General features: G+C 36.0%; 1 protein-coding gene across 2 annotated transcripts; it reads left to right on the forward strand.

Moving 5' to 3' along the window:
- The first annotated feature begins 1,365 nt into the window (after positions 1-1,365).
- LOC129272336 (folate receptor gamma-like) lies at positions 1,366-20,856 on the forward strand. Of its 2 annotated transcripts, none has more exons than XM_064107448.1 (6): positions 1,366-1,507; positions 9,584-9,774; positions 16,207-16,395; positions 17,178-17,313; positions 17,940-18,115; positions 19,431-20,856. In XM_064107448.1, the coding sequence occupies exons 1-6, from the start codon at positions 1,393-1,395 to the stop codon at positions 19,557-19,559; spliced, it is 936 nt and encodes a 311-aa protein (XP_063963518.1). In that variant the 5' UTR covers positions 1,366-1,392; the 3' UTR covers positions 19,560-20,856. The 2 variants fall into 2 exon arrangements, with proteins under 2 accessions (XP_063963518.1, XP_063963519.1); XM_064107449.1 differs by having other exon boundaries at positions 1,436-1,511.
- Positions 20,857-25,236: the final 4,380 nt, after the last annotated feature.

Raw genomic sequence — 25,236 nt, forward strand, 5'->3', positions numbered from 1 at the left:
TTGAAACATAAAATGTTAAAACAATGTTAATTCACATGTTCAGGGAGGAAGAAAACTTTGTTTCACAGCGAATGAGGAGAAAATTAGAATATTCATATTTCTATCATATAATAAAATACAAAAGAAATAGTTAATGGATGATGTCATCACTCCCCTCATTTGCATACCAGGGACTCACTGAGTGCATAATTACAACTGTTTTTGTGAAATTAACCCGAAAATTTAACATGTTTAAAATGTCACAAACAAAATCAAGGTCAGCTAGTAGCTGCCATAATGGCAAATTTACAACATTTGCAACTCTTTATGAAGCGAGCCCCAGGGCTGAAAGATAAATACCAGTTGTGGAAATGAGATCGAACAGAATCCAATGAAATTACCTCCCAATTGTTTGAATGTATGAATAAAAATATGTGCAAAATTACTTTGGAAGAAACTATTTATGTAACTTCTGAGAAATAAGGAAAATCATGAAGCACGGAATTCCATCAAAATAATGCCGGTTATTTTACCAAACAATATTAATACACTGTCCCACATAGGCCTAGATGCCTTTTTGTGGTAGTGATCATCAGAATTGTATATATAGGTTTTCAGCTAAGATTTCATGATTTCACAAAGATGACTTTATTTCAATTTACCAGATCTAGATGTATGATTAACCTTGATTTTCAAGACTTTCTGATGTAATTGTTTGTTGCAACTAATCTATTTTACCTTGAAAATAACATGATGCATTCCATTCTAGAGTACCGAAGTGGTGACGTCACAAAAAAACTTTTTTTTATTAGGTTTTAAGATTTTTTGATACCATATTTTGGTAGAGCATCATGAAATTCCTCCCTGTACCAAACTTTGGTGCGAATCGGTCCATGACCGGGGGCCTCATAAATACATGTACATAATTGGCCCCATATAAAAGCTGTCAATGCATGGCCTGGTTCCTAATCATGCTCTACCAAAATATGGTATAAAAAATGGAAAAATTGGAAAATTGATGACGTCACACTTCGGTACTCTATCTCTAGTAGCTCCATGCTATGTTCTCACAACTTTTCTTTGTTTTGATTGGCTGATCTGCTGAGTCGGTCTTCTTCAGTGTACATTTCCATTCCATTCCGGTTTTTTTTTTCGTGTAGTAGTCTTTAGTAAACGTACATTATGCGTTTGTTGCAAGATAATTCGCATGAACATCATAAATCGACACTCTTTCTTGTCATCGCAAGTGTAGGTTCTTATTGATTTTATGAAAAAAATAAATGTTCCGTTCCCCTGAATTTAGTTAGTAATGCAAATTTCCCAGGTTTGTGATAATCGAGAAAGAAGGAAACTAACATTGGGCTGGTAAAGAAACTAGTAAAACTTGACGCACGTGCGCTCCTTACATAATGCATGTCGTTTATGCATGATTCCATCCACTACCAGAAACTGAATTTAGATCTACTTGAAACAATACAACTACAAGTTAGGGATAACTACCTACTGAAAGTGCTTCCTGTTGTTATATGTAAGTACGTTACTATTTTATTTATCTTTATTATATTTCTAATATAATGAGTTTAAATGAATTTATGTGCTTCTGTTCGGAGCGGAGCTGAGACTGAGTGCGCCTGCACTGCAGCATGCAATGGCCAATTTCACGACCGTCGCCGGCGCGCTTAGCTTAGCCGCGCTAGCGGCCGCGGGAACGGGCTCTTGATCAGCTCATGTGAACTCCGAAGCCTGCATCCGCGCTTGCCCTGGCCCTGCTGTCGGGCTGCCCTGGCCCATGTGGCTGTGGCCTGTGCCTAGACTAGTTGTGATGTAATTTAGAATTTGTATTTTTGACTTGAAATTTGCTTGTGTAGTTGAACTAGACTGAAAAATCTGCTGTTTTTAAACATTTTCTGACATTTTTACTTTAGTCCTGCTAATGCTATTGTCTGGCGCACGAGTCACAGACTCGGAGTCGGCATGGCCATGGAGTATGGACATGGTCGGACAGGTCGAAATATGCAGCCTGCAGATCATTGATAATGCCATATCGTTAAAGATAATTCCAGTTGTGGGGACAATTTCAAAGTCAAAATGACTTTACAGAACTTAGTATAATCACCAAAGAGTGTCTGTTTAGTGTTTGTAATGTATGATTGAATAAAAAATATGTGCCAAAGGATTCTGGAAGAAATTGTGTAATTGCTGAGAAATAAGCAAAATAAGCGCGGATTCTGTCACTTCCGTCGCCGTGTCGGGTCTTTATTCCACTAATAATAATACACTGTCCCACGTGTGCCTATCTGTGTTAGCGATCTTCAGTGTGATCCTTTTTTAGCTTGGATATTATGATTTCACAAAGTTCAGTTTATGTAACTGTACCAGATCTAGATCCACGATGATATAGTAGTAATACTTAACCTTGGTTTTACAGACTGTCTCATGAATCAGTATATTACTGCAACTACTATCATTTAGCTTTAATGTTACTTTTTTAGGACTCCACTCGTACTAAGTTAGATCTAACAAGTGAGTGCTGGTGCCGTGCTTTACACAACGTTGGACAACAGAGTCTATGGAGAAAAGCCAAAGGGCAGAAGGGTGAGCTATATTACACCCTCCTCGATTTCTCCTAATTCCCCCTTTTGGTGGGGGAAATTACAGAGTCAGAGTGCAATGTAAAGTTGTAATGTTATGGAGCTGGAGAATCTAATCAGCTCAGAATTAGATCACTAAGTAAATTCCCGGCTTCGTGAAATACATGTGATCAATATCCAAAATTTTAATTCCAAAGAGCCGGTACCGGTATCAGGTTCCAACAATCGTTCGCATTCATGTTCTTTTGCCATGTTTTCCCCATGTTTGCAGCTTGATCATACGAGTGTGCCAGCAAATCATGCTCCTGATGCCATTTTCAGTTTATGATGAACTGAAAATGTCCTTGTCAAGTATGCAAAATTGTCAATATCATAATTTTCATGTAATGAAATACAAAAGAAATGGTGAGTGATTGACATTGACTCTCTCATTTGCAAATTGCATATATCACTGTGTTGTGCATGTAGACTATGATCCATTTTGTGAAAAAGATTTACCGGTAACTAAAACATTAATTTCGATGAAATTTTCAACATAATGCTTATTTGATATCCTTAATAGAGTTAGGCCTACACTGTTTCTGTGTATGTATGATCCCCAAATGATATAACCACACTGATGTAATGTAAGGATTCAACTACATGTAAACCCTTGTGTAATATGAAGGCCTTCCCTACATCTAGGCCTAGGAAACTGAACTATAGATTATCTTCAAGGCATTTCAGTTTGATAACTCTAAGTAAGTGAAACTCTGTCAAGAAATATAACAATCGACAAGCATATTGTGGAAAGAGCATATACATGTATGATCGATTAATTAAAGTAGATCTATAGACATAAGAAAATAGAAATTTTGTTTCGGTTATGACATTACACTGTACGTACCTAAATTTACTTTGATATTATTTTTAGCTTTTATAGAGCTTCATCTTACTTATGGAATAGAGGTGTGGGGGAGCATATATACAAAAGCAGCCTGAATTGTATCTTTCTCAAAAAATGAATGTGTTTGATTTGCATAATCAGTATGTACCTTTTATGACCTGCGTAATAATAATTTACCTCACTCCTTAGCAGATTATTGTAACCTGATTGAGCACAATTATCCTACTAGACAGAAGAAAAAACAAGTAAATCTTCCAAGACTATTAAAGAACAACTAGAGGTCAATTTTTGCTGTCTTTTCTAGGTAATGATTTCTGGAATAAAGTACCAGTTGAAATCAAATTGAAAAAAATCCAGAAAAAGTTTTAGGAATTCTCTAAAAAGTTATTTGTTAATTGTTATGTGAATGCACACCACCTACATACATTCTACAGTATATAATTACTGCAAAAGTCTGCAATTAAGAAACTTCATAATGTTACTGATAACCATTTACAAGGAGTATATTGTAATTGATTTTTTTTTTTTTTTTGTTCTTAAATATTCATTTGTAATATACATTGTCTGTGGGGCCAGGCTCGACTAGCACTTGTGCTATTTTCTGGTCCCATTTCCTACCATTGTGTTTCATACATGTATGTGTAATTATTTGGCAATTTGTTTCATAACCTGTAAACATGTGAATATTGTTGACTAAATAAATCAAATCAAATATTTGAAATGTGTAAATCCCAATTGGCTTAAATAATATTTCTTAAAGAATCTTCTCTCTATGCTGATGAGATGTGATATGGAAGGCTGTATGTACTTCCGTTTGTCTTTTATCCATGCCATGGATTTTTAATGCTCTCAAATTCATTTATCTTTTGTCATGTTTTGTTTTTTACTTTACTATTATTATTATACATACGATCTTCCTCTTTTTTTCATGCCATGTTATCCATACTTATTTCTTCTTCCATCATATATCACTTAATTATATCATATTGTTGTTAGTTTTTTAGACTTCATAATTGTACATTCAAGCAATGTATTCTATTCTTTTTAGTGTGTGTTTTTTGTCATTGATTAGATTTAGTTTGTCTTTTTTGTTTTATTGTTGTTGCATTTTTTAAGTTGTTTTGTTTCTTTTGTATTTCTAAAGATATTACATGTACACACTGAATACTATTCAGTCATGTACTTGAAACAAAGGAGACCCTAGCCTTACAAACCTTGCTTTTTCAGGGGTTCTCCTTGTCTTTCTCTCAATACGTAATTAGTTATTTGCTGTGTTTCTTTTTTTCTACTGTAACAATGATTTATGGTTAATTTATTTTCATTTGTAGAATGTGAAATCACACTTGTAAGATAAAATGTATGTGCAGAAAGAAAGACGAATAAATATCTTATCTTATCTTATCTTATCTTATCTTATCTTTTTATATCTTTCAAAAAGTTATATTTGTTTATTATCTTGATGGTTCAACTTGGGTTTCAAGCACATTGTCATCAAATTTGAATGCTACAAAAATAAAAGGAAAGTAAAGATAAAACAACTGAACAAGTACATGTACATGTATGTGTGGATGTTGGCAATTGCTGTTTGTGATTACTACTGACACTAGGAAATGGCCACCAGAGTCAAACACAAAGTTTCATTTCTCACTGAACATGTGGAATTACCATTGTTTAACATTGTATGGTTCAGTCAAGTTGGTCCTTATTGTCAATTCTGTGAAAATTGAAATATTGTATAATTCAAACAATAAGAAACAAAAGAAATAGTGAGGGACATCATCGATTCTCTCATTTGCATGTGACTAAATTGTGCATATCACTATTTTGTGAAAAATAAACGAAATTTTAAAATGTCATAACTTTCTTATATTACATCCGATTTTGTTGAAATTTTCAGCACTATGTTTGTCTGATTTTTCTCTTTTGATTCAAATCAACATTTTTACGAGACTGTGGACTTGATCTTTAAGATATCAATTCTCTATACAGTGCGTATAAAAAAAAACGGGACAAATTTGAAAAGTCTATGAAATTTTTGTTTCAAATTATGATCTCTATATTTTGGTGTCAATAGGTGCTCTGAGGTCTTATACTTCAAATGCCATTAAAATAATTTAGTTTCGTTCATGCTTGAGCGTACACGGAATGTTTTTGTCTCGGGTTAAAAAGGAGGCTTGCGACAAAATGGCATAAAATTATAAATATGATGGTCGGACTTTTTGCTAATCAGCAGACTTCCTCTTAACCTTTTCATTATCTTTGCCATAATTTTCAAATTATGCGGTCAAAATTCAATTCCAAATCTACTTATTTGCTTGAATATGTATGTTCCTTTTTAATATGTTCTCTTTTAGCTTTGAATATTCCTTCTGTAGGCAAGAACAATTTTTTTAAAACCGAAGTATGGGAGAGCGTGTTTCTTTTTTCAAATTTCATTGAATGCTACGAAAGTTATGGTGCCTTTGAACAGGGGCATACTGATGGATGGGGGCTCGGGGTGCTCCACCCCTCCCCCCGAATAAAAAGGTCATGACCAAGAAAAAAAAGTGGAAAGGAAAATAACAGAAAACATAGAAAGAGAAATATGATATCATTTCCAGAATATTCTGTTAAAATCACAAAAATTGATGTTTTAATAAAAAAGTGGAAAATCTTGCTTGCTCGCTGCACAACTTTTTAATACATTTTACCCGATCTGCCATATCTTGCTCCACCAAAATTGACTCAATTCATCATTGTCATTGAAAGACATGAATCCTTTCCTGTTTATCCTGTCAAGCACATTAAACTTCGTGAAGGATTCAATAACCCCTTTAAAATAGGATTCATGTCTTTTATAGGTACCATAACATGATTTGTTTCTTATAATAAAATGATTTGAATAATTACAAATTCTCCCAATTATTAATGCAAATCTTCTTACTTGGGTTGACAAAAAGTCTTCTTTTCTTACTTTTGAAGGAAAATTCAAAGGTTAAAGAAGTTTAAATGAAAAACAAAATAATTCAGGTAAATAAATAAATTTGTAAATGAAATTTGACAGCATAATTAGAAAATTATGGCAAAGATAATGAAAAGAATAAGAGGAAGTCTGCTGATTAGTCAAAAGTCTAATCATCAAATTTCTCTTTTCTGCCATTTTGGCGCAAGCCTCTTTTTGAGCCCCCGACAAGAACGTCCCGTGTTCGCTCAAGCATGAACAAAATTAAGTTTTTAAATGGCATTTAAAAGATAAGATTTTAAGAGCAGCTATTAACATCAAAATATAGATATAATAATTTGAAACAATTTTTTTATAGACTTTTCAAAACTGTCCCGTTTTTTTTATATGCACTGTATTGTTAAAATTTCAATTCTTTTTAATTGCAATTTATTTATTTAGTCTTAAAGTCGTGTATATTTGCTCCATGCAGTTCTTATTTCAAATAGTACGGCTTTTTTTTTTTTTTACAGACGGATGGGGGGGGGGGGGGTCTGGTTCAAAGTTATATAGTTTTTGTGTACAGGTTTATCACCTGAACTTATAACCTGCAATAAAGCACACAAAGTAATGATACAATAGGTAAATACCAGACGCTCCGACATAGGATTTTGCAGACTCGGCAAATAATGTGAATAACAAGAGTCAATATTTGACAGAATGATTGTACAGATAGTGCTATTGTTTAAATTGCTGCTGGATTTCATAAAGATGGAATAAATGGTGATAAAATGGATGTGCACAATTATAACAAAAGTAATGAGTCTAGAATGGAATCATGATAAAAGTGGTTAATGAACGATTGTAATGTACTAGTTACATGTAGTTAAATTGTAGTTAAATACAATTAATTTTGAAGGTAATTTGTGTAGCTTTGTTGCAGACTCATTCACCAGTCCTGAGTAAGGATAAAATTGCAATATTGTCAGTCATTTTCTTGGAGTTGCTTTTGATATTGGGCATCACTTGCCCAATGTGGCAGTAATAGACCAGTTCGTAGTTACTTCATGGATTATTTTGGTCAAATGACCTTTCATTTCTTTCATTATGATAGGCAGATTTCAAAGCAAGATACTATGTAAGCATGCCTTACATAGCAGGATAAAGATTGAATATGCAACTGTTGTAACTTTGCCATAATGGCAACTACCATGGTAACAGGGCTCAGCAGCAAATCAGAATCAAGGTTACCATAGTAGTTCCCATAATGGCATAGTTACAACAGTTGCAAGTTCTAAATGAAACGGGCCCCAGGTGACTACATTGTAGAATAGCACATCAATGAACACTGTATGAAGGTATTAGTTGCATTTCTACTTTGAATGCAAATTGTACATGTACCATGTTGTACAATGTACTTGGCAAAATGTGAAATACCAGTCCATCTTGGTCTCATCGTTCTGTTTGTGGATGTGAATGAAAAACACAATTCAAAAGAATATATTAATAATCAGGTCATCAAAGTTGGTGCTCATCTCATTAAATCTTAAACCACTGTGTCACTTTAGTACCAATGACCTTCCTCTGATCATGCGCAAAATCTTCTGATCATGCGCAGAGTGGAACTATGAACTGGCTTCTTGTATATGAACATCTGGGGAGCGTTCCATGAAAAAGGACTTGTAACACTTGTTGGACGTTTTATCCGACAAGTCCCATTTCGTCCCGACTGTTACCTAAATCAAGGACAGTTGTCAGGTCTGACAAACTTGTCGGATGAAAATATTGATGAAATGCCCCCCCCCCCCCCCGAAATCTGTTTTGGAGGATGATACATGGAATGAGAATTGAAGACTAGGCCGTGTAGCACAAATGTTTGCTAAAAAAATCTACAATGTGGCTAATCAAGATTGTTGTGAGTTGTGTTCAAAGACTCGCCAGTAACCATCTTCTTTCAGGTTTGTGTTTGGTTGTAAAGCATTGTGTTACCAAGGAGTTAAAGACATGGAGAACCATCAAACACTTTCCCTTTATAGCCACTTTGATCCCGCAATGATAAAACATGTTACAAATGTGTTTCATTGCATATTTCTTGCAGATAAAAGACAAAATATTCCTGCCTAACTACAGACTTACAGGTGAATTACAAAAGAAAGCATGCTTTTGTATAACTACTTTTCACTGCCTCTGGTCGGGTAATATAAGCAGACACCTTGTCACTTTTTATACAGGGGACAAAAAATAAATGTTGCAATATTTCTTGAAATATGATCTAAAATTTCTCGACTGGCTGCGGTTGGCCGCAGTTCTGACACACATCATCAGAAATTCATGTATTTCACAAACTATTCATGATATTTTTATAGTGTGGAAATTTGTAAAATGTTGATTCTAAGAATGTCAAGTTATGAGGTTTTATTACATTTCAAAACTGTTATCATTCAATGTTTCGCCCAATTGCATGACACAATAAGCCTTTGATGTATATTTCGTCATTTGTTCAATATATATACATGTTAATATGCTCAAAGGAAAATGGAAATATCCCAGTTATCTATTTTTTGACATAAATCACTTTTCAGTTTCCGCATGAAGCTGGCGGCATCATAGGTAGCGACCAAGGATACACTGCACCTGTGTATTTCTTTTGTACTTTAGAAATTGGATTCTATTTGCATATCGTTATCTCTCCATTCTTTTTACCTCCACGGTGTTACAGACCCCTGGCTTTTGTTTCATATAACTTTACGATTGCCTACTTACACGTTGGTACTGAATTTTTATTCCTCCCATTGGCTATAAAATGGGAAAGGTGGAAACATCGTGGTGTAGCGGTTCTGACTCTTGCCCTGAAATCAGTGGGTCGTGTGTTCGAATCCCACTGCTGCCTAGCGTCCTTTTACGGGGGGGGGGGGGGGGGGGGGGTCAATCCGCACTTTGTAACTCTCCACCCAGGTGTTAAAGCCTATGTAGTATGTACGGTATGTTAAGCAGTTTAGTCTTTGAATTATTTTTGGAATGCTCCCCAGGGTGTGGAGAAAGTGGATGCATTGTGTGCGGACATGCCAGGTTCCGTTGACCAGGTTGTAAAGCAATAGAAACAATACAAATGTACATGTAGTTGTATACTTCTATTATTTGTACCCTACACTTGAAGGATATATTTGTTCTTATTTATGACACATCTTTTAATATTTGTATCTTTAGATATTTGTACAAGAAGTGCAATGGAACTACCACTCATCTCCGCTCTCCTGGCCCTGGTCCTAATCTCAGTGGACCTGTGCTTGGCCGAGTCTTCGGAACCAGAGAGGACCATTGAATACTACACTGATAGGTGTCTGGATGGAAAGTACCAAAAGGATAAGCCTGGACCGGAAAGTGATCTCTTCAGCCAGGTCAGTCTTTGACACTTCCTGTCGTTTGTAACTGGGTGAATTGTTTCAACCTTCAGCATTATTATTTTTTAGATTTTGGGTTATGCTCACTTGGTTGTCATCCCAGGATAAACGGAAGCAACTCTGTGGAATAAGTTTCTTACTTTAATAGCAAATGAGAAAAGTGTGTCATTGTTTTATGTGGAAATATAGAGAGTTTTTTGCTATTGAAACGTCTATATTTTTGGGAATTGCGCCAAATATTGCGGGCTATGTGACTACAAAATTCCTTTGCATTATCCATCATGTACAGCATGTACGTACATGTATTTAAAGGGATGGTCCGGGCTGAAAGTATTTATAGCTTAATAAATAGAGTAGAATTCACTGAGCAAAATGCCGCAAAATTTCATCAAAATCGGATAACAAATAATAAAGTTATTGAATTTTGAAGTTTAGCAATATTTTGTGAAAACATTCGTCATGAATATTCATTAGGTGGGCTGATGATGTCACATCCTCACTTAATCTCTTGTATTTTATTATATGAAATTAGGTTTATTCAAATTTTTTCCTCCAAGAACTAGAAAAATTGGATTGGCAATTGATTTAGTGCATTAGATATTTATTGCTGCAACTTATTTCATTATAAGGGAGACATATTATTCACACAAGTATGAAATGATGAAAAAAATATGATTTTATGTAATAACATAAGAAAACGGAAAGTGGGGATGTGACATCATCAGCCCACCTAATGAATATTCATGACAACTGTTTTCACAAAATATTGCTTTATTATTTGTTATCCGATTTTGATGAAATTTTCGGCATTTTGCTCAGTGAATTCTACTCTATGTATTAAGATATAAATATTTTCAGCCGGGACCATCCCTTTAAATTATCCCAAATAAAGTATATAAAAAAGAAAAGTCAATTTTGAAAATCATCAACTTGCTTCCTTTTGTCATGGGACAGCAGAATTTATCTCAGCTCTTGCAGGGAGGGAATTTTGTCCTTAATTCAGTGCATTGATAGGAGGATATAAAGTCATTTATTTAGAAAGACATACTGTATTTATAAAGGAATGCTCCAGGCTGAAGATATTTATATCTCAATAAATAGATTAAAATTCACAGAGCACAATGCTGAAAATTTGAACAAAATCAGATAACAAATAACAAAGTTATTGAATTTTAAAGATTTGCATTATCCCAGTGAAACAGTTCTAGGTATGTCTTCATGAATATTCATTAGGTGGGCTGATGATGTCATATCCCCACTTGTTCTTTTGTAAATATGAAATTAGGTAATTCAAAAAATTTTTTACTAAGAACAAAAACAATTTGATTGACAACTGATTATTAATTAAAGTGCATTCGGTAATTATTGCTGCAACTTATTTCATTATTATGGAGACACATCATTTACACATTTATGAAAAAATGAAACAATTATGATTTCATGTAGAAAAAGGAAAGTTGGGATGTGACATCATCAGACCACCAAATGAATAATATCCAAGTCCTTTGGAAGCGCATAGACATTATTCGTAATTGTGATATACGCTATACAAGAACTGTGTATTATTATTATTATTAAATTTTCAGCATTTTGCTCTGAATTTTACTCTATTTTTAGATATATTCTCAGCCCGAGTATCCCTTTTAGGGAAAATCTTGTGAGAAATGTGAAGATTGACCACTAGGATTATCTATGTAGGAAGAACATCAATGAAAAAGGTGCACTTCAGATGCCGGAACATTAAAAACATTTCAATTCACAGCAAAAATGCTCATGTTGAACATTCGCATGTACTCTCACGTATGCATTTTATTATTTGAATTGATTTCCACATTCTCATTAAATACATATATGTATTATACAAAGAATAACAAATAACATTTAAAAAACTATACAAAATTGATCATAATGAAAAGGTGTGGGATTATAAAAAATTTTTGAAAAAAACTTGTAATCAATTTTTTTGTACACGGAGATTAGAAGTTTACTTTTTCTCGTTGCTCAAAAGACCATGAGCTCTGCACAGTCGGCCACTGTTCAGGATCAGTAAGTGTTTGCATGATTTATGTGTACACGTGTGCAGTGCATGTGATAACGGCAGACTCGAGTCTGATTTCTTATCCATTTGATGATCCCCAAATCTTAAGGCAGTGCTGCACCAGCCCGAGTTTGCCCAATCTCAAGATTTTAGCCCGATCGGCCCTCTTCACGATTAATCTCGAGATTCAAGAAACCCCATCTCCACCATCGCAAGAAGAGCGATTCCTGCAAGAGCGAGGCATCGTTGCATTATGGTCTGACGCCGTGAATAAATAATCCCGGAGCATCTGCACCTGCGAATTAGCGGGATAATTCGTAAAATAGTGCGCTATTTTGCAAATATTCCCAAGTTGACTTGGGATTGCAATCTTAAGATTAATCCTAACAACTAGCGCAATAATTGCGTCTCCATTACAAATAATCTTGAGATTGTTCAGATCGGGATAATTTGCCGGATCAGAAATAGCGTGCTAATTTGAAAACTCGGGCTGATGCAGACGGCCCTTATGAGCATACTCTTTGGTGTGCTATGATAGAATATAATCAACATTTTCCAATTTTGTGAGAAATTTCTTTTATGATAAAATCCCATGACCAGACTAAAAGTTATAAAGATAGTGCAATGGCCTATAACATGATGTGTAATAGTGCTTTGAACTTTAAGAGCAAAGCATCTTCATCCCCATTTTTTTTTTTTACTTTGGTAAAATAATGGTTCACAAATCAGACTGAGTAATTAGGTTCGCTTAAGAAGGCTATCAAAACCACCAAGGACGGAAGACTGCAAGGCCTTTTTATTGTTCTAGAGGAACAGGAAATCAACTTAAAGATTAACGCCCCTTTTCATTTTGATAGAGGGAGATGAATTGGGGAATTCCCTTATACACTTGTTGGCATTCAATTTGATGAAAGTTTCCGACAGTGGTCCAATGACTCCATGCTTTGGAATATAATAATAGCTGTATTTATAAAGCGCCTTTTGCCTTAGGATACAAAGCGCTGCTATTATTACCCCGGCTTTAGCTCGAGCTACCATCACCGGCGCTCAGTGCATGCAAGGAATTAATCCTGCCGCTTTCACCCATTTATATCAATATAAATCATCTTTACAATGTATTCACACCTTAAATGTATCCGGAAGGAAATACATTTATGTTCAATGACGAGGACAATGCTAAAACCACTAGGGGGGGGGGGGGGTATTCTGAAAAGTCTCGTAAGTTTCCACATAACTTTCCTCATAAGTTACCCATTTAATGGAGCACTAATGTACATGTACCTCCAAATTCGTATTCTGTCCCTTTCTCTCTTTCCATTTGTAGCTTTCTTTGTTTTTTTTTTACAATATTTTATTTGCCTGTCTCAGGGCCCTGATCGGGGGGGGGGGGGTTCTTTTTTAATTTGATTCCTACTTATTTTACAACATACTTTTCATTTATATGAGAAATCTCCAACAAAATGCTGATTTGAATTAAAAGATTTTAAAAATCAAACAAGCATAATTTTTTAAATACCGGTAGTCGAAATTTTATTAAAATTGGATATACAAATTTTATGACATTTAAGATATTATAGGTGGGAAAATGATGGCATCACTCACTATTTTTTTTCTTTTGTATTTTATTCTATGAGAGAATATTCATTTAAATACTAAATGGGTCTATGCTTATTTTTTTTATTGTCGGAAACAAGGTTTGATTCACCCCTGAACATTGCTGCACCTACCATTATTTGGCAATCTCATTATTGTCAAAATAATGTGCAAAAACAAAACACTTTATGATGCTAATAATAAAAGAAAATATAGAAAAATAATACACAATTTCTGTTTCCTTTTTCCCTCTTTTCTAATTTCTTTATTACCAAATATAGGCCTATTCCTTATTTTACTTGTTTCTGTACCACCTTCTTTCCCTTTATTCCCTTCTTATACCGTTCTCCTTTATTCTCTTCCTTCCTCCTAATTTTGGTCGCAGTATTAAACCGATTTGATGATATTTATATGAAACGAAAGCCACATTTAGCAAGAGATGATGAGACTTAATGGACCTCTTATCACCATTATCTTTCCCCACTGGAAAGTCCACTAATTGAGCGCTATGAGACTTTTCAGAATACCAAAAGTCTTGTAACTACTCAATTAAGTCTTCGCGCGGTCATAACGCGTACTATTGCAAGTGCGCGCAACGCAACCGTGCCAAATAAGGAAAGGGGCACTTACGTGACTTTTCAGAGTACCAAAATGCTAAATTGAGTGCTAACTGAGCTTTCAGAATACCGCCCCTGGTATTATAGTGATTATTTTGGATGAATTCATCTGGAAAAAAACTTTGAAAGTTATGTTTGTTCAGGCTTTCTGCCTATTTTGTGGGAGATGAACTGGGGACCTTGTCGGCATTTACTTTGAAGGTCCCAACAGTAGTGAAATGACTCGTCATTGGAAAATCATCTGCTAGTATTCACATTTTAAATGTGTCCGGAAGGAAATACATGTATGTGCAATAAAGAGGACAAGGCCAAACCAAGCTGGTCTTTATTCTGGATAAAGAAATATAAAATTTTAAAGTTATGTTTTTACAGGCCTTCTGCTGATTGGAGGTACATGTAGTTGCCAGGATCAGGACCCCATTCGAGACTTTATGTTTTTTGGTTCGTCCATCCTGTTTTTAAATCAATGTTTGGTACTCTAAAATCGTAAAATAGCCTTAAAAACGGAGTTAGGCCTACTGTTTTATTATTATTATTTGTTTGGCGTCGCCTGTGCCTGGGAGGCGAAAAGCGAACTATGACCCGCATGTCTCTCCCGATATAACTGATTGGGGGAGTGCAGGTGGACCACTACAACGGGGTTTCCCCTAAAACTCTTTTAGCATTCAAGCATTTTTTATACCATATTTTGGTAATTTTTGTGAATTATTGTATTTTTTGTTGTTGTATTATTGGCCTGGTTGACTGGTTCTAAATGTTAGGAACCAGGCTAATAGTACATTGACTTCAATTGGACTACTTTACTGAGGTCATATTTTTGGGCCCCATGGACCGATTACCACCAAATTTGGGTTGTGGGATTTTTCATCATGCTCTACAAAAAAAATATAGCATCGCAAACTGATACTGGGGGCAAATTAGCCTCGGCCTTGTCATTTTCTCTCTGCGCCATAGCTTACAATGTACATGCAGCTTGTATAATAAATCAACCTTTGATATTAAAGTCGAATTAGTCGCCTAAAGCCCGGCACACACTATACGATTCGTTACGATCAGAATTTCAAAGAAATTGTAATATGACTAAAAATCTCAGCGATCAGAATTCAGGATAGTGGTAGTACTACTGAAATCGAAATTCAGTCTAGTTCGAGCCTCCCTCTTGGAATAAAAGCAAATTGAAGTCCAAATCGTAATGACGTCATCATCGGCTACAACTTGAAGCCGATTTACACTTACTCCGACCACAGGGCTTGCTGCAAGGCAAAATTATGATTTTACTATTCCTATACATTATGCCAAACTTAAAATGAAATAATCTTACTTCTTGGAATTTTCATATTTACTGGAAAATGCGCTTTATTAAAAAAATTGCATCGCATTGGATAGCATATAGTGTGCGCTGGGCTTCAGTCAAAGCAATTATTTAGACCAAGGGCCCGTTTTATAAAGATTTACAACTCTTGCAACTTTGCCATTATGGCAACTACCATGGTAAACCTTGATTCTGATTGGCTGCTGAGCCCTGTTACCATGGTAGTTGCCATAATGGCGCAGTTACAACAGTTGCAAGTCCTTTATGAAACGGGCCCATATGCAAAACCTGTACGCAACTGTTTTATAAAGTCAAACATATTTCAGGGCCCTATCTTACAAAGAGTTGTGATTGATCAATCAACCACAACTATGGAAACCCAGCAAGATCAACATCTAAAAGGCATGTTTGTTCATAATATTTTCTAGATGTGATGTACATTTACATCATCAAATTTTTTTTTCATACTTTCCAGTATGCTCCTCTTTGTTAACAAAAAGGACATTGTACAAATTTCCTGTAGAAATTATGACATTGATGGATACCTCGGCCCCGTCTTACAAAGAGTTATGATTGATCCAATCAATCGCAACTATGGACGGCCCGCAACGTCAACATCTATTATGCATGTTTGTTCAAAATATTTTCCAGCTATGATGTATATTCATGCACTCATTGTTTTCTTAAAAAACTCACTGTGCTTCTCTTTGCATACAAAGGACATTGTGCAAATTTTTCGTAGGAAAAAAATATGACACTGTTGGATTTCCATAGAGTTACGATTGATCGGATCAATCGTAACTCTTTGTAAGACCGGCCCCCTGTGGTCCCCAAAGATAATGGAACTTTTTTCTTGCACCCACCTCAAGTGTACACCATGGCGGGATCGTTCTTGTTGCACCGAAGAAATCTCAGAGGACCTTCACATCCAGCCATTATGGCATGACTTCAAATGGAACCATTGCGACACGCCCCTGTCGTCGTCCTGCGAGCAATGGATGAGACAGGATCTATGCTTCTACGAGTGCTCCCCCAATGTAGGCCCATGGCTTGTACCGGTAAGTACTCTTTAATGTGTTAGACTGTGGGATGGTGGCTAAAGTTGTGATTTTCCGTGGGGCAGCAAACGCAACCACGGTTCTTGGACATGATAATATGTAAAATATTACGTGTGAATACATGCAACATGTTGCCATCGCTGAATTCTGCTCCTGAATTTAAAATTAAAATAATAATATGCGAAATCGTATCATTGTATTTGCTGCCCCACGGAAATGAAAAACTAGATACATTTTCTTTGCCCATCCCATAGTCTTTGTCCCAATTGTACATCAAATTGAGCAAAACTGTGCTAAGCGGAAAAAAATTGCTGTTATGTAGCTGGGTTTTTTTTGGTACTAATCTTTATGGGGAAATTATCTAAATCAACAAAAGTTCTCTGTTAATTATCACTTTCATAAAAAGGTCTACAAGTGGCCCTAAAAAATTAAAATTGCCTGCTGTTATCATACTAACAGCTTTCCTGAGAGAGTTTCTTTTCCCTGGAAACCATGGAAGAGGCTAGTTGTTGGCATTTCAATTGAGGATATTAAGAAGCCAGAAGATTTTGGTGAACTAATATGTCGATGAACAGGTTATAAAGGATGTAGGGTTTGCTTTAATAGATACCAAATTTATGGATATTTATTTCCTTCTTATATCAGCTTAAATTCCTTCATGCCACGTTTTTCATTTAGAAAGTGTTTGATGTAATATTTTCAGTGTGTTTTCTTTCTTGTTTTTATTGATATTGGATAAATTCACCCTTTTCTTCTCTGTGTATCCCAATTTGTCTACCCAGCATAACATCAGCATTAGGAATGAGCGTTTTGAGCATGTGCCGCTGTGTGACACCGATTGCTCTGTGTGGTTCGAGGCTTGCAGGAATGACTACACCTGCAAAGATAACTGGGCTAAAGGATGGGACTGGTCATCAGGTGAGTTCTCCTGACCCATTCACTGCTTAGTCCTGTAATTCCCACAGTCTTTGTACAGTGACGATTTCTATTGTGGAGTGGCCGTGGGCGAGCATATACGCTTGGTATATCTCTACAGAATTATACAAGACACGACTTGACTCCTTGATTGCCTGTGGTGATCTGCCTGGAGGTGGTGTACCAACCTCAACCTCGGGGTTTATTTGAATGAAAAATTTCTTACACAATAAATATTCAAATAAGATAATTTGTATGCAAAAAGAAGTACATGAATATAAAAGGCTCTCAAATGAATATTAATGAGCTTCTATGAATAAACATTACTTTAACTAAAGCTAAACCATTCAGAGTAAATCAACTGAACCATGGAAGGAAGGAAAATGAAGAAAAGAACATTGCAAAGGTATTGTATAAGGAATGCAAAGCAGGAGATAAAAGGAAGGCAATGAAGAGCATGAGATGAATAAAGGAGTCAGTTTAGAAGGAAAGGTAACATGAAAGGAAAGGTAACATCAAAGGAAATAGAATAATTCAATACATTCATTGTGTTCAAAATAATCTCCTACACTATTATAATGTATATCGTTGCCATTATTACAGCAATATCCCATTTCTTTTTATCCTAGGTGAGAACGAATGCCCCGCCGATGCTACTTGCGAGACGTTTGAGGCCAAGTTTGGGAATGCCAAGAACATGTGTGAGAAGATCTGGAACAAGTCTTACACTGTAGTCCCGGCTGATACTGACGCCTGCATGACACTCTGGTTTGATCCTGCTAATGGCGGAAACCCTAATGATCAGGTATGTCATCTCTAGAATTAGATTAATGGAAGATACAGTGTAAATGAAAGTATTTGTATTAAACACTGGTTTCACAGGGACTCAGTTTTATGATTATGAGGGAGCAATAAAAAGCTCTCCTAAAACTTTCAAGGGGAGCATTAGGAGAGCATTACAAAAAGCTCTTCTTTGACATACAAGGGAGCTGTCTTGTCTGATTTCAAAATTGATGGAGGAACGTATTTACAACCCTCAACCAAAAGAGACAAACAATCAGATATAGATCTATGCAATATTTATCTCATTTAACTTTTTAATGTCATCTTGTTATTGCTTACAATGTAATTGTGTGTTATTTACAAAACCTTGACAGAGAATGAGGTTTTCAAGGTTGACTCTAACAGTTTGATCATTGACTGTCACTCTTGTTGAGCAATTGCTGAGGCGAGTGATAAATCGCTCTACCAAAAATGGATTAAGGAGAGCGGTAGCGAATGATCACTCTCACTTCCCTTAAAACTGAGTCCTTGGTTTCATGAGAAAGCCCCTAAAACCAAGGTAAATTGTTACCATATCATCCTAGATCTAGATCTGCTTCAGTTTCATAACCTGATCTTTGTGAAATCATGAAATCTAAGCTGAAAACAATCACACTGGAGATGACCGACACAGATGAGCACATGTGGGACAGTGTATTTTTTATTGCTTTAAAAAAGACCTAACATTTTGATGAAATACAATACTCATTATGCTCAGCAATCGCACAATTTCTTCCAGAATTCTTTGGCAATTATACCGACACTTGGATGGTCATCTTATTGGATTCTGTACCAACGCATTTTGAAATCGTTACTACAACTGGCATTTATCTTTAACCTTAGGATCATGGAGAGAATATTTGAGTCATTTGGCAGTGTGTTTCACAAAGAAATTTGCTCTCGACCAATCAGATGCAAGCATTTCACAAGTTTGTAACCTGGTTTGATCCTAGTGATGGAGTGGGAAAACAAGCCTAGATTAGAGTTCTGCTTCTCTGGAGTGCAGGGGTTTTTTTCTCGTCAATATTTATGTGATATTCCTTTTTTTTTCTATATTTTTCTTAAGCGTCATACAAATACTATCAGGGAATAATTTTCCTAGTATCGCATCAAAATTAGCTCCACAATTTTTACAGATTGGTATACAAATACTCTTTTGTGTAGCATATTTTCAAATAGAAATGTACAGAACTTAGTTGAGAGCTCTTCTCTTTTAACCAAAAATGCAAATCAAATTTGGTAAGCAAAATTATTCCCTGACTATTAATATTACTATTATTGTGAATTCCATTGCTTAGGTTGCCCTTGCCAAGGCTCAGGAGCTTGTCGGAGATGCCACTCGACCTGGACCACAACAGTATGCAATCTTCACCACTGCCATGGCGGCTACGACAGTCCTTCTCGCCACTAGGTGGCTGCATCATTGACGAAGGCGTCGCCCTGTGATACGAGGTGATCTTGCCACACTAATCTTCCGGAGCTGTACTAACGAAATGACACAAAAATGTCACTAGTAATCTCATTATAGCAAGGGGAAAGGTCACTTACATTACTGGCTTGACAGAACTTCTTCAATGTCATTTCTTTTGAATTTTGATAGAAGTATCTGTTCTTTGCCAGTTACATGTATGTAACCTTTGCCTAGTAACCTTAATTGTGTCTTAATCAAACATTTTATTGCTTTGTCTTCCTATTGTGACATTTTGAGCAATGATTTCTGTTGATCGTGAGAAGAATCGGAATGATTCGAATGTGAATTTATGCTGCATAATTTTATTTGATGATGATTAGGATGAAGATTTGGAGAGGGAGGAGGGATGTTTTCTATGGTGTGTGCTTTCTATTTCTTCGGCTTTTCAATGCATTTCCCGGAGGCAAGTGTGTGTTTGTTACTGATTCATATGGAATGCATGCTACACATGCATCGTGCCTGCTGTAGGTCGGGTTGGGTTTTGGAGCTGGAATCCCAAGCTAAAAATCACAAAAGAAGTTAAAAACCTCTCAGGGGGTTTGAACCTCCACCTTCATGGACTTTGTAGGTGTCTTAAGCATATGCGCTCACTGAATGTTATGTGGTTACATAACAGCTTGGTAGGTTCGCACTTGGGCTATGTCCACATTTATTTGCACTCAATTGACCCTTGCTTCACTGTTTTCATTGTATTTCCTTTATTCGCCTTCATCTTTCTCATTTTGGGTTCCCTCCTCGGAAGGAATGATGAATGATTCTACAAAGCTCAACCCTCTGTTGCCCATCCTTTGACAAAGAAAATAACAGACACCGAATCGATTTCTTAGGTCGACATTCGATCTTAAAAAAAGGTAAATCCATCTCATAGGCATTCTTGAGATTGGACATTGCCCCAATTTAGTAACACTAGTTAAGGACATGTAGTTCATTGAACCATATTTTGAAGTATATAATGTTGATTATTACCACCCAGTGCTTCTTGGGTTCTTAATGTAAGCCATGGATACATTACAGCTAGTACCTCCTTGTGTTCAATAATAGACATCATAAATACATTACTGCCACCGAAAGGCATGTTCTTTGTGTCTTTGTTTGTTCTTTGTTTCCACACAGCAGATGGGAAGAAAGCAAGAGCATTTCAATCAATTTTACTTGTGTTTAGCTGATATAAGGTGATGGCAGAGATGCCAACTGTTCTTTTTTTGTGCAGTATTTTATACCCATTTTAACTCTTTGAATGCTGAATTCATTTTTGTCTCACCTGCATAGCAGAGTGAGACTATAGGCGCCGCTTTTCCGACGGCGGCGGCGACGGCGGCGGCGTCAACACCAAATCTTAACCTGAGGTTAAGTTTTTGAAATGACAGCATAACTTAGAAAGTATATGGACCTAGTTCATGAAACTTGGCCATAAGGTTAATCAAGTATTACTGAACATCCTGCCTGAGTTTCATGTCACATGACCAAGGTCAAAGGTCATTTAGGGTCAATGAACTTAGACCATGTTGGGGGAATCAACATCAAAATCTTAACCTAAGGTTAAGTTTTTGAAATGTCATCATAACTTAGAAAATATATGGACCTAGTTCATGAAACTTATACATAAGGTTAATCAAGTATCACTGAACATCCTGCATGAGTTTCACGTCACATGACCAAGGTCAAAGGTCATTTAGGGTCAATGAACTTTGGCCGAATTGGGGGTATCTGTTGAATTACCATCATAACTTTGAAAGTTTATGGATCTGATTCATGAAACTTGGACATAATAGTAATCAAGTATTACTGAACATCCTGTGCAAGTTTCAGGTCACATGATCAAGGTCAAAGGTCATTTAGGGTCAATGAACTTTGGCCAAATTGGGGTATTTGTTGAATTACAGCCATAAATTAGAAAGTGTGTTGGTCTAGTTCATAAAACTTGGACATAATAGTAATCAAGTATCACTGAACATCCTGTGCGAGTTACAGGTCACATGATCAAGGTCAAAGGTCATGTAAGGTCAAAGAACTTTGGCCAAATTGGGGTATTTGTTGAATTACAGCCATAAATTTGAAAGTGTATTGGTCGTCTAGTTCATAAAACGTGGAAATAAGAGTAACCAAGTATCACTGAACATCTTGTGCGAGTTATAGTAGTTTTCAAAATCAGCACTGCTGCTATATTGAATCGCGTGATGCAGGTGAGACGGCCAGAGGCATTCCACTTGTTTGGGGGATAATAATGACAATTGTTTCCATGTTATTTTCTTTAATTCAAGATTTTCATATTGCACCATTGATACTTATTATTATTATTATTATATAGATGTTATCCAAGAACTATTGCCTTTTATTAACTTATCTAATTTGAAGGTAGAGGAGAAAACCAATTATTACGATTGTTGAATTTAATTGTACAAATGTGTAAGATAGCAACATCAGCGCGCAAAGAGTTAAATGAATATATTGCAGGTTTTATAGAAGTAGTTTTTCCAAGAATATATGTATATTGCAGAAACCTTTAATACCTTTTTTTCATCCCTCAAAGTACTTGAGGTCGTTTTACAAGGCTGGCATCCCTGTGTGTGATAGTAATACAATGGCACAGGGTATTGATGCAGCTGCTGCTGCTGCTGATAATAATGACAATAAACATCATTAATAACTAGCATTTAATGTGCTGTTCATAGAATCAGGTCATAAGGTAGTTACCGCTATCATCTATTATTATTTAGATGCAGGGTTTTAGAGGCGCAGATATTTGTTGACATCTTGCTTTATTAATTTATGTTTAGCTTTGTGGGGGTATCTAAACAATAATAATATTGGATGACCAATTTTCGTGGGATGCATAGAAATATTGTTACTCGCTGAAGAAGAATATTGGATTCGTCTCCGACTCATCCAATATTGTTCTTCAGCTCGTGCAATATTTCTACGCATCCCACTCACGGCCATCCAATATTCCCTAAATATTGTGGTCAGAAATGTTTTATCCCTGAATTTGTAAAACTGAAAAATTCATTAAAAATATTAAGTTTGAATATTTATTTTCACCTCAAAGTCATTACGATTGGGTCACCAATTTATCAAAACACCTGGACAATATCAGTTTATTTCACCAATACAGTTGAGTAGTTCTTACCATTACCTTTACCCAAGATTCTGGAAGAGTGCTGATGTTCTCAGAGGCCGTGCTTCCAGTTCACTGCCTTCTTCTTTCTCAACATCAATGAAGAAGATATTTCATGATGATTAACTGATGGGAAACATTCGTTCAAGAAGTCTAAGTGGCCGTTCTTTACCCTTTTCCGATACGAGCCTTTTTCAAATCAAAGAATCGTTTGCAAGTCTTCTCATCTGTCGTAAAATAACAATAACCTCCATTAATACTAAAAATTATTGCTTGCAAAAGACTTGGAAGAGATTTTATAGATTTGAGTATAGAAAAAAGAACATACATGAGATTTACTTTGTCACAATTTTGAATTTTTTTACAATGTATGGGACAATTTGATTTTTACCATAGAAAGGGTCACTTTTTAAAAATGTTTTCTGTCACAAAATGTATTTGTGATTTATTATATTTTAAAATTGATGTGCAATTGGTCTCAAATACAAATACATTATTGTGATTATTAAATACCTTACAAAAATGCTATGATGGCTAAAAGTCATACTCAAGAAAGAAGTCAGCAGTGCAGTACAGATCGCAAACTCAATGAACTTACATACCATGGCCTGCGCCTACACACTTACTGCATGTGCTCACCTGAATCACTGCGCTGCACACATTACGGGTAGGTAAAATTTAGCAAAATATAAAGCTAAAGCTAGGCCCCAGTCGATCCAATAATACTGTCCTAGTCGTTTGCTCCATCTAGGCCTAGCATTCAATCAAGGGTTATTTGGTCTTGTCATTTTATGTCTACATATTGTGTGTTTTATAACAGAAATATTCAATGTTTTGTTATTCCTGCGACCAATCGAATATTACATTCAGTGCAAGTTGAATGCTCAGTCTTTATAACTCGTTGATTCCACTCTTCAACTGCCACGCTCATGTAATATTCGGAAGGATCACACTCATAATCATTGAATATTTGTAGTTGGTATTGTATATTTCATCATCTAGTTCAGCTCCTTCAGTAAGGAAATTTCCCTAGCAAATGGAAAATAATCCGTAGGAGAGTTAGGTGTCCTAAGGCGTGACTATCACATTCGCGGACCTTTCTCCTTCCTGGTTAGAAGTTCTCGTGATTCTTCATTTGGGAATCGGATTTAAAAATTGTCCCTATGGGGGGGGGGGGGACTGTCCTTTTTTTCCATGTAGCCCACCTGGGGTTATCTGATATTACTGATTGTTATCTTGTGACAATAGGCTGTGATCATCTGGTGCATCATTATTCGGTAGTCAGGGTGAAATATTGAAATAAACTTCTATGGAATCACTGATGTGTGATTTATATATTTGTATACTCTGTGATGAAAATAGAGGTGGTCATGATGATGAAAGAGATCTCCTGCAATCATTCATAATGTCAGTTCCAACTTACGAATATGCAAGATTCCAGCTTTACATCAGCGCAGCGTTTCATGAAAAGACTCGTCAGATGTTTTATCTGACAAGCCTTGTTTTATTTAACTGTTGCCATAGTAACATCGCTTCTCAGCCAATCAACATCAAGGAAAGTTGTGAGATCTGATAACTTGTCGGACAAGAACTGTTGATGTGCTCCTCAGAAGGCAGCATCCTTCATTAAAAATGCTGGTGCACAGATCGATTTGATATACAGCATTTTACGAGGACCAAGCTAATAGTCAAACTTGCACTGGCTGATTCGACTGGTGATCCTTTCTTCCGCGCAAAACCCTCGCCAACGAACATTTTTGTGTATATCATGTACCACAAGAAAGGATCACCAGTCGTTCTTGAAGTCACTCTTAACTTACAAACAGCTTTATGAAATGGCCTCCTCGGCATGACAGTACAGTACTTAGTACATGTATGTTATTTCATTCTGTTCAGTGTGACAAGATTTTATTAATCGCTGATGTGGTTTACGGTACACCATGTGAAGTGTTATAGATACAGTGGATAGAAGAAGAGAAGAAATGGATAGGCGAGAAAGTGGAGATTTGAGAGTAGAGTATTCTTTCTTGAAAGTAGTCCTGAAAAGGACTGTAAACCAGGAAAGATTGATGAGTTGAGAACAGCTTGAGTAGTAGAGCTGATGAGGAGATGCTGGCTTGAGTCGGCGAGTAGAGATGATGAGTAGTAGAGAGACTCAACGTTTCGGGCAGGTTGACTGTCCGTCTTCAAATCTCCACTTTCTCGCCTATCCATTTCTTCTCTTCTTCTATCCACTGTATCTATAACACTTCACATGGTGTACCGTAAACCACATCAGCGATTGTACATACCACCATGCAAACCTTCAAACAACACCAAGATTTTATTAGTTATAATTAGTGTATTTGGGGGCTTCTTGAAGCTTTATTTCACCCAATTTACAATTTCAAATATTTTCCCATCAAGAAAAATATTTGTGTCTCATCAGTTAAGCCTACGGAGTTGTTCATATTTAGTACTGAATGATGAAAATATGATTATTGTAATGTTTAATGTGTACATGTATAATGATTAACTA

Source organism: Lytechinus pictus, chromosome 12 (genome assembly GCF_037042905.1).
Source record: "Lytechinus pictus isolate F3 Inbred chromosome 12, Lp3.0, whole genome shotgun sequence".
Classification (NCBI taxonomy): Eukaryota; Metazoa; Echinodermata; class Echinoidea; order Temnopleuroida; family Toxopneustidae; genus Lytechinus; species Lytechinus pictus.

Coding starts and splice junctions, on each gene's coding strand:
- LOC129272336 (XM_064107448.1), top strand. CDS start 1,393: ATGTCGTTTATGCATGATTCCATCCACTACCAGAAACTGAATTTAGAT. Junction 9,775..16,206: donor AAAGTGATCTCTTCAGCCAG/GTCAGTCTTTGA, acceptor ACCCACCTCAAG/TGTACACCATGGCGGGATCG. Junction 17,314..17,939: donor AGGATGGGACTGGTCATCAG/GTGAGTTCTCCT, acceptor TTTTTATCCTAG/GTGAGAACGAATGCCCCGCC.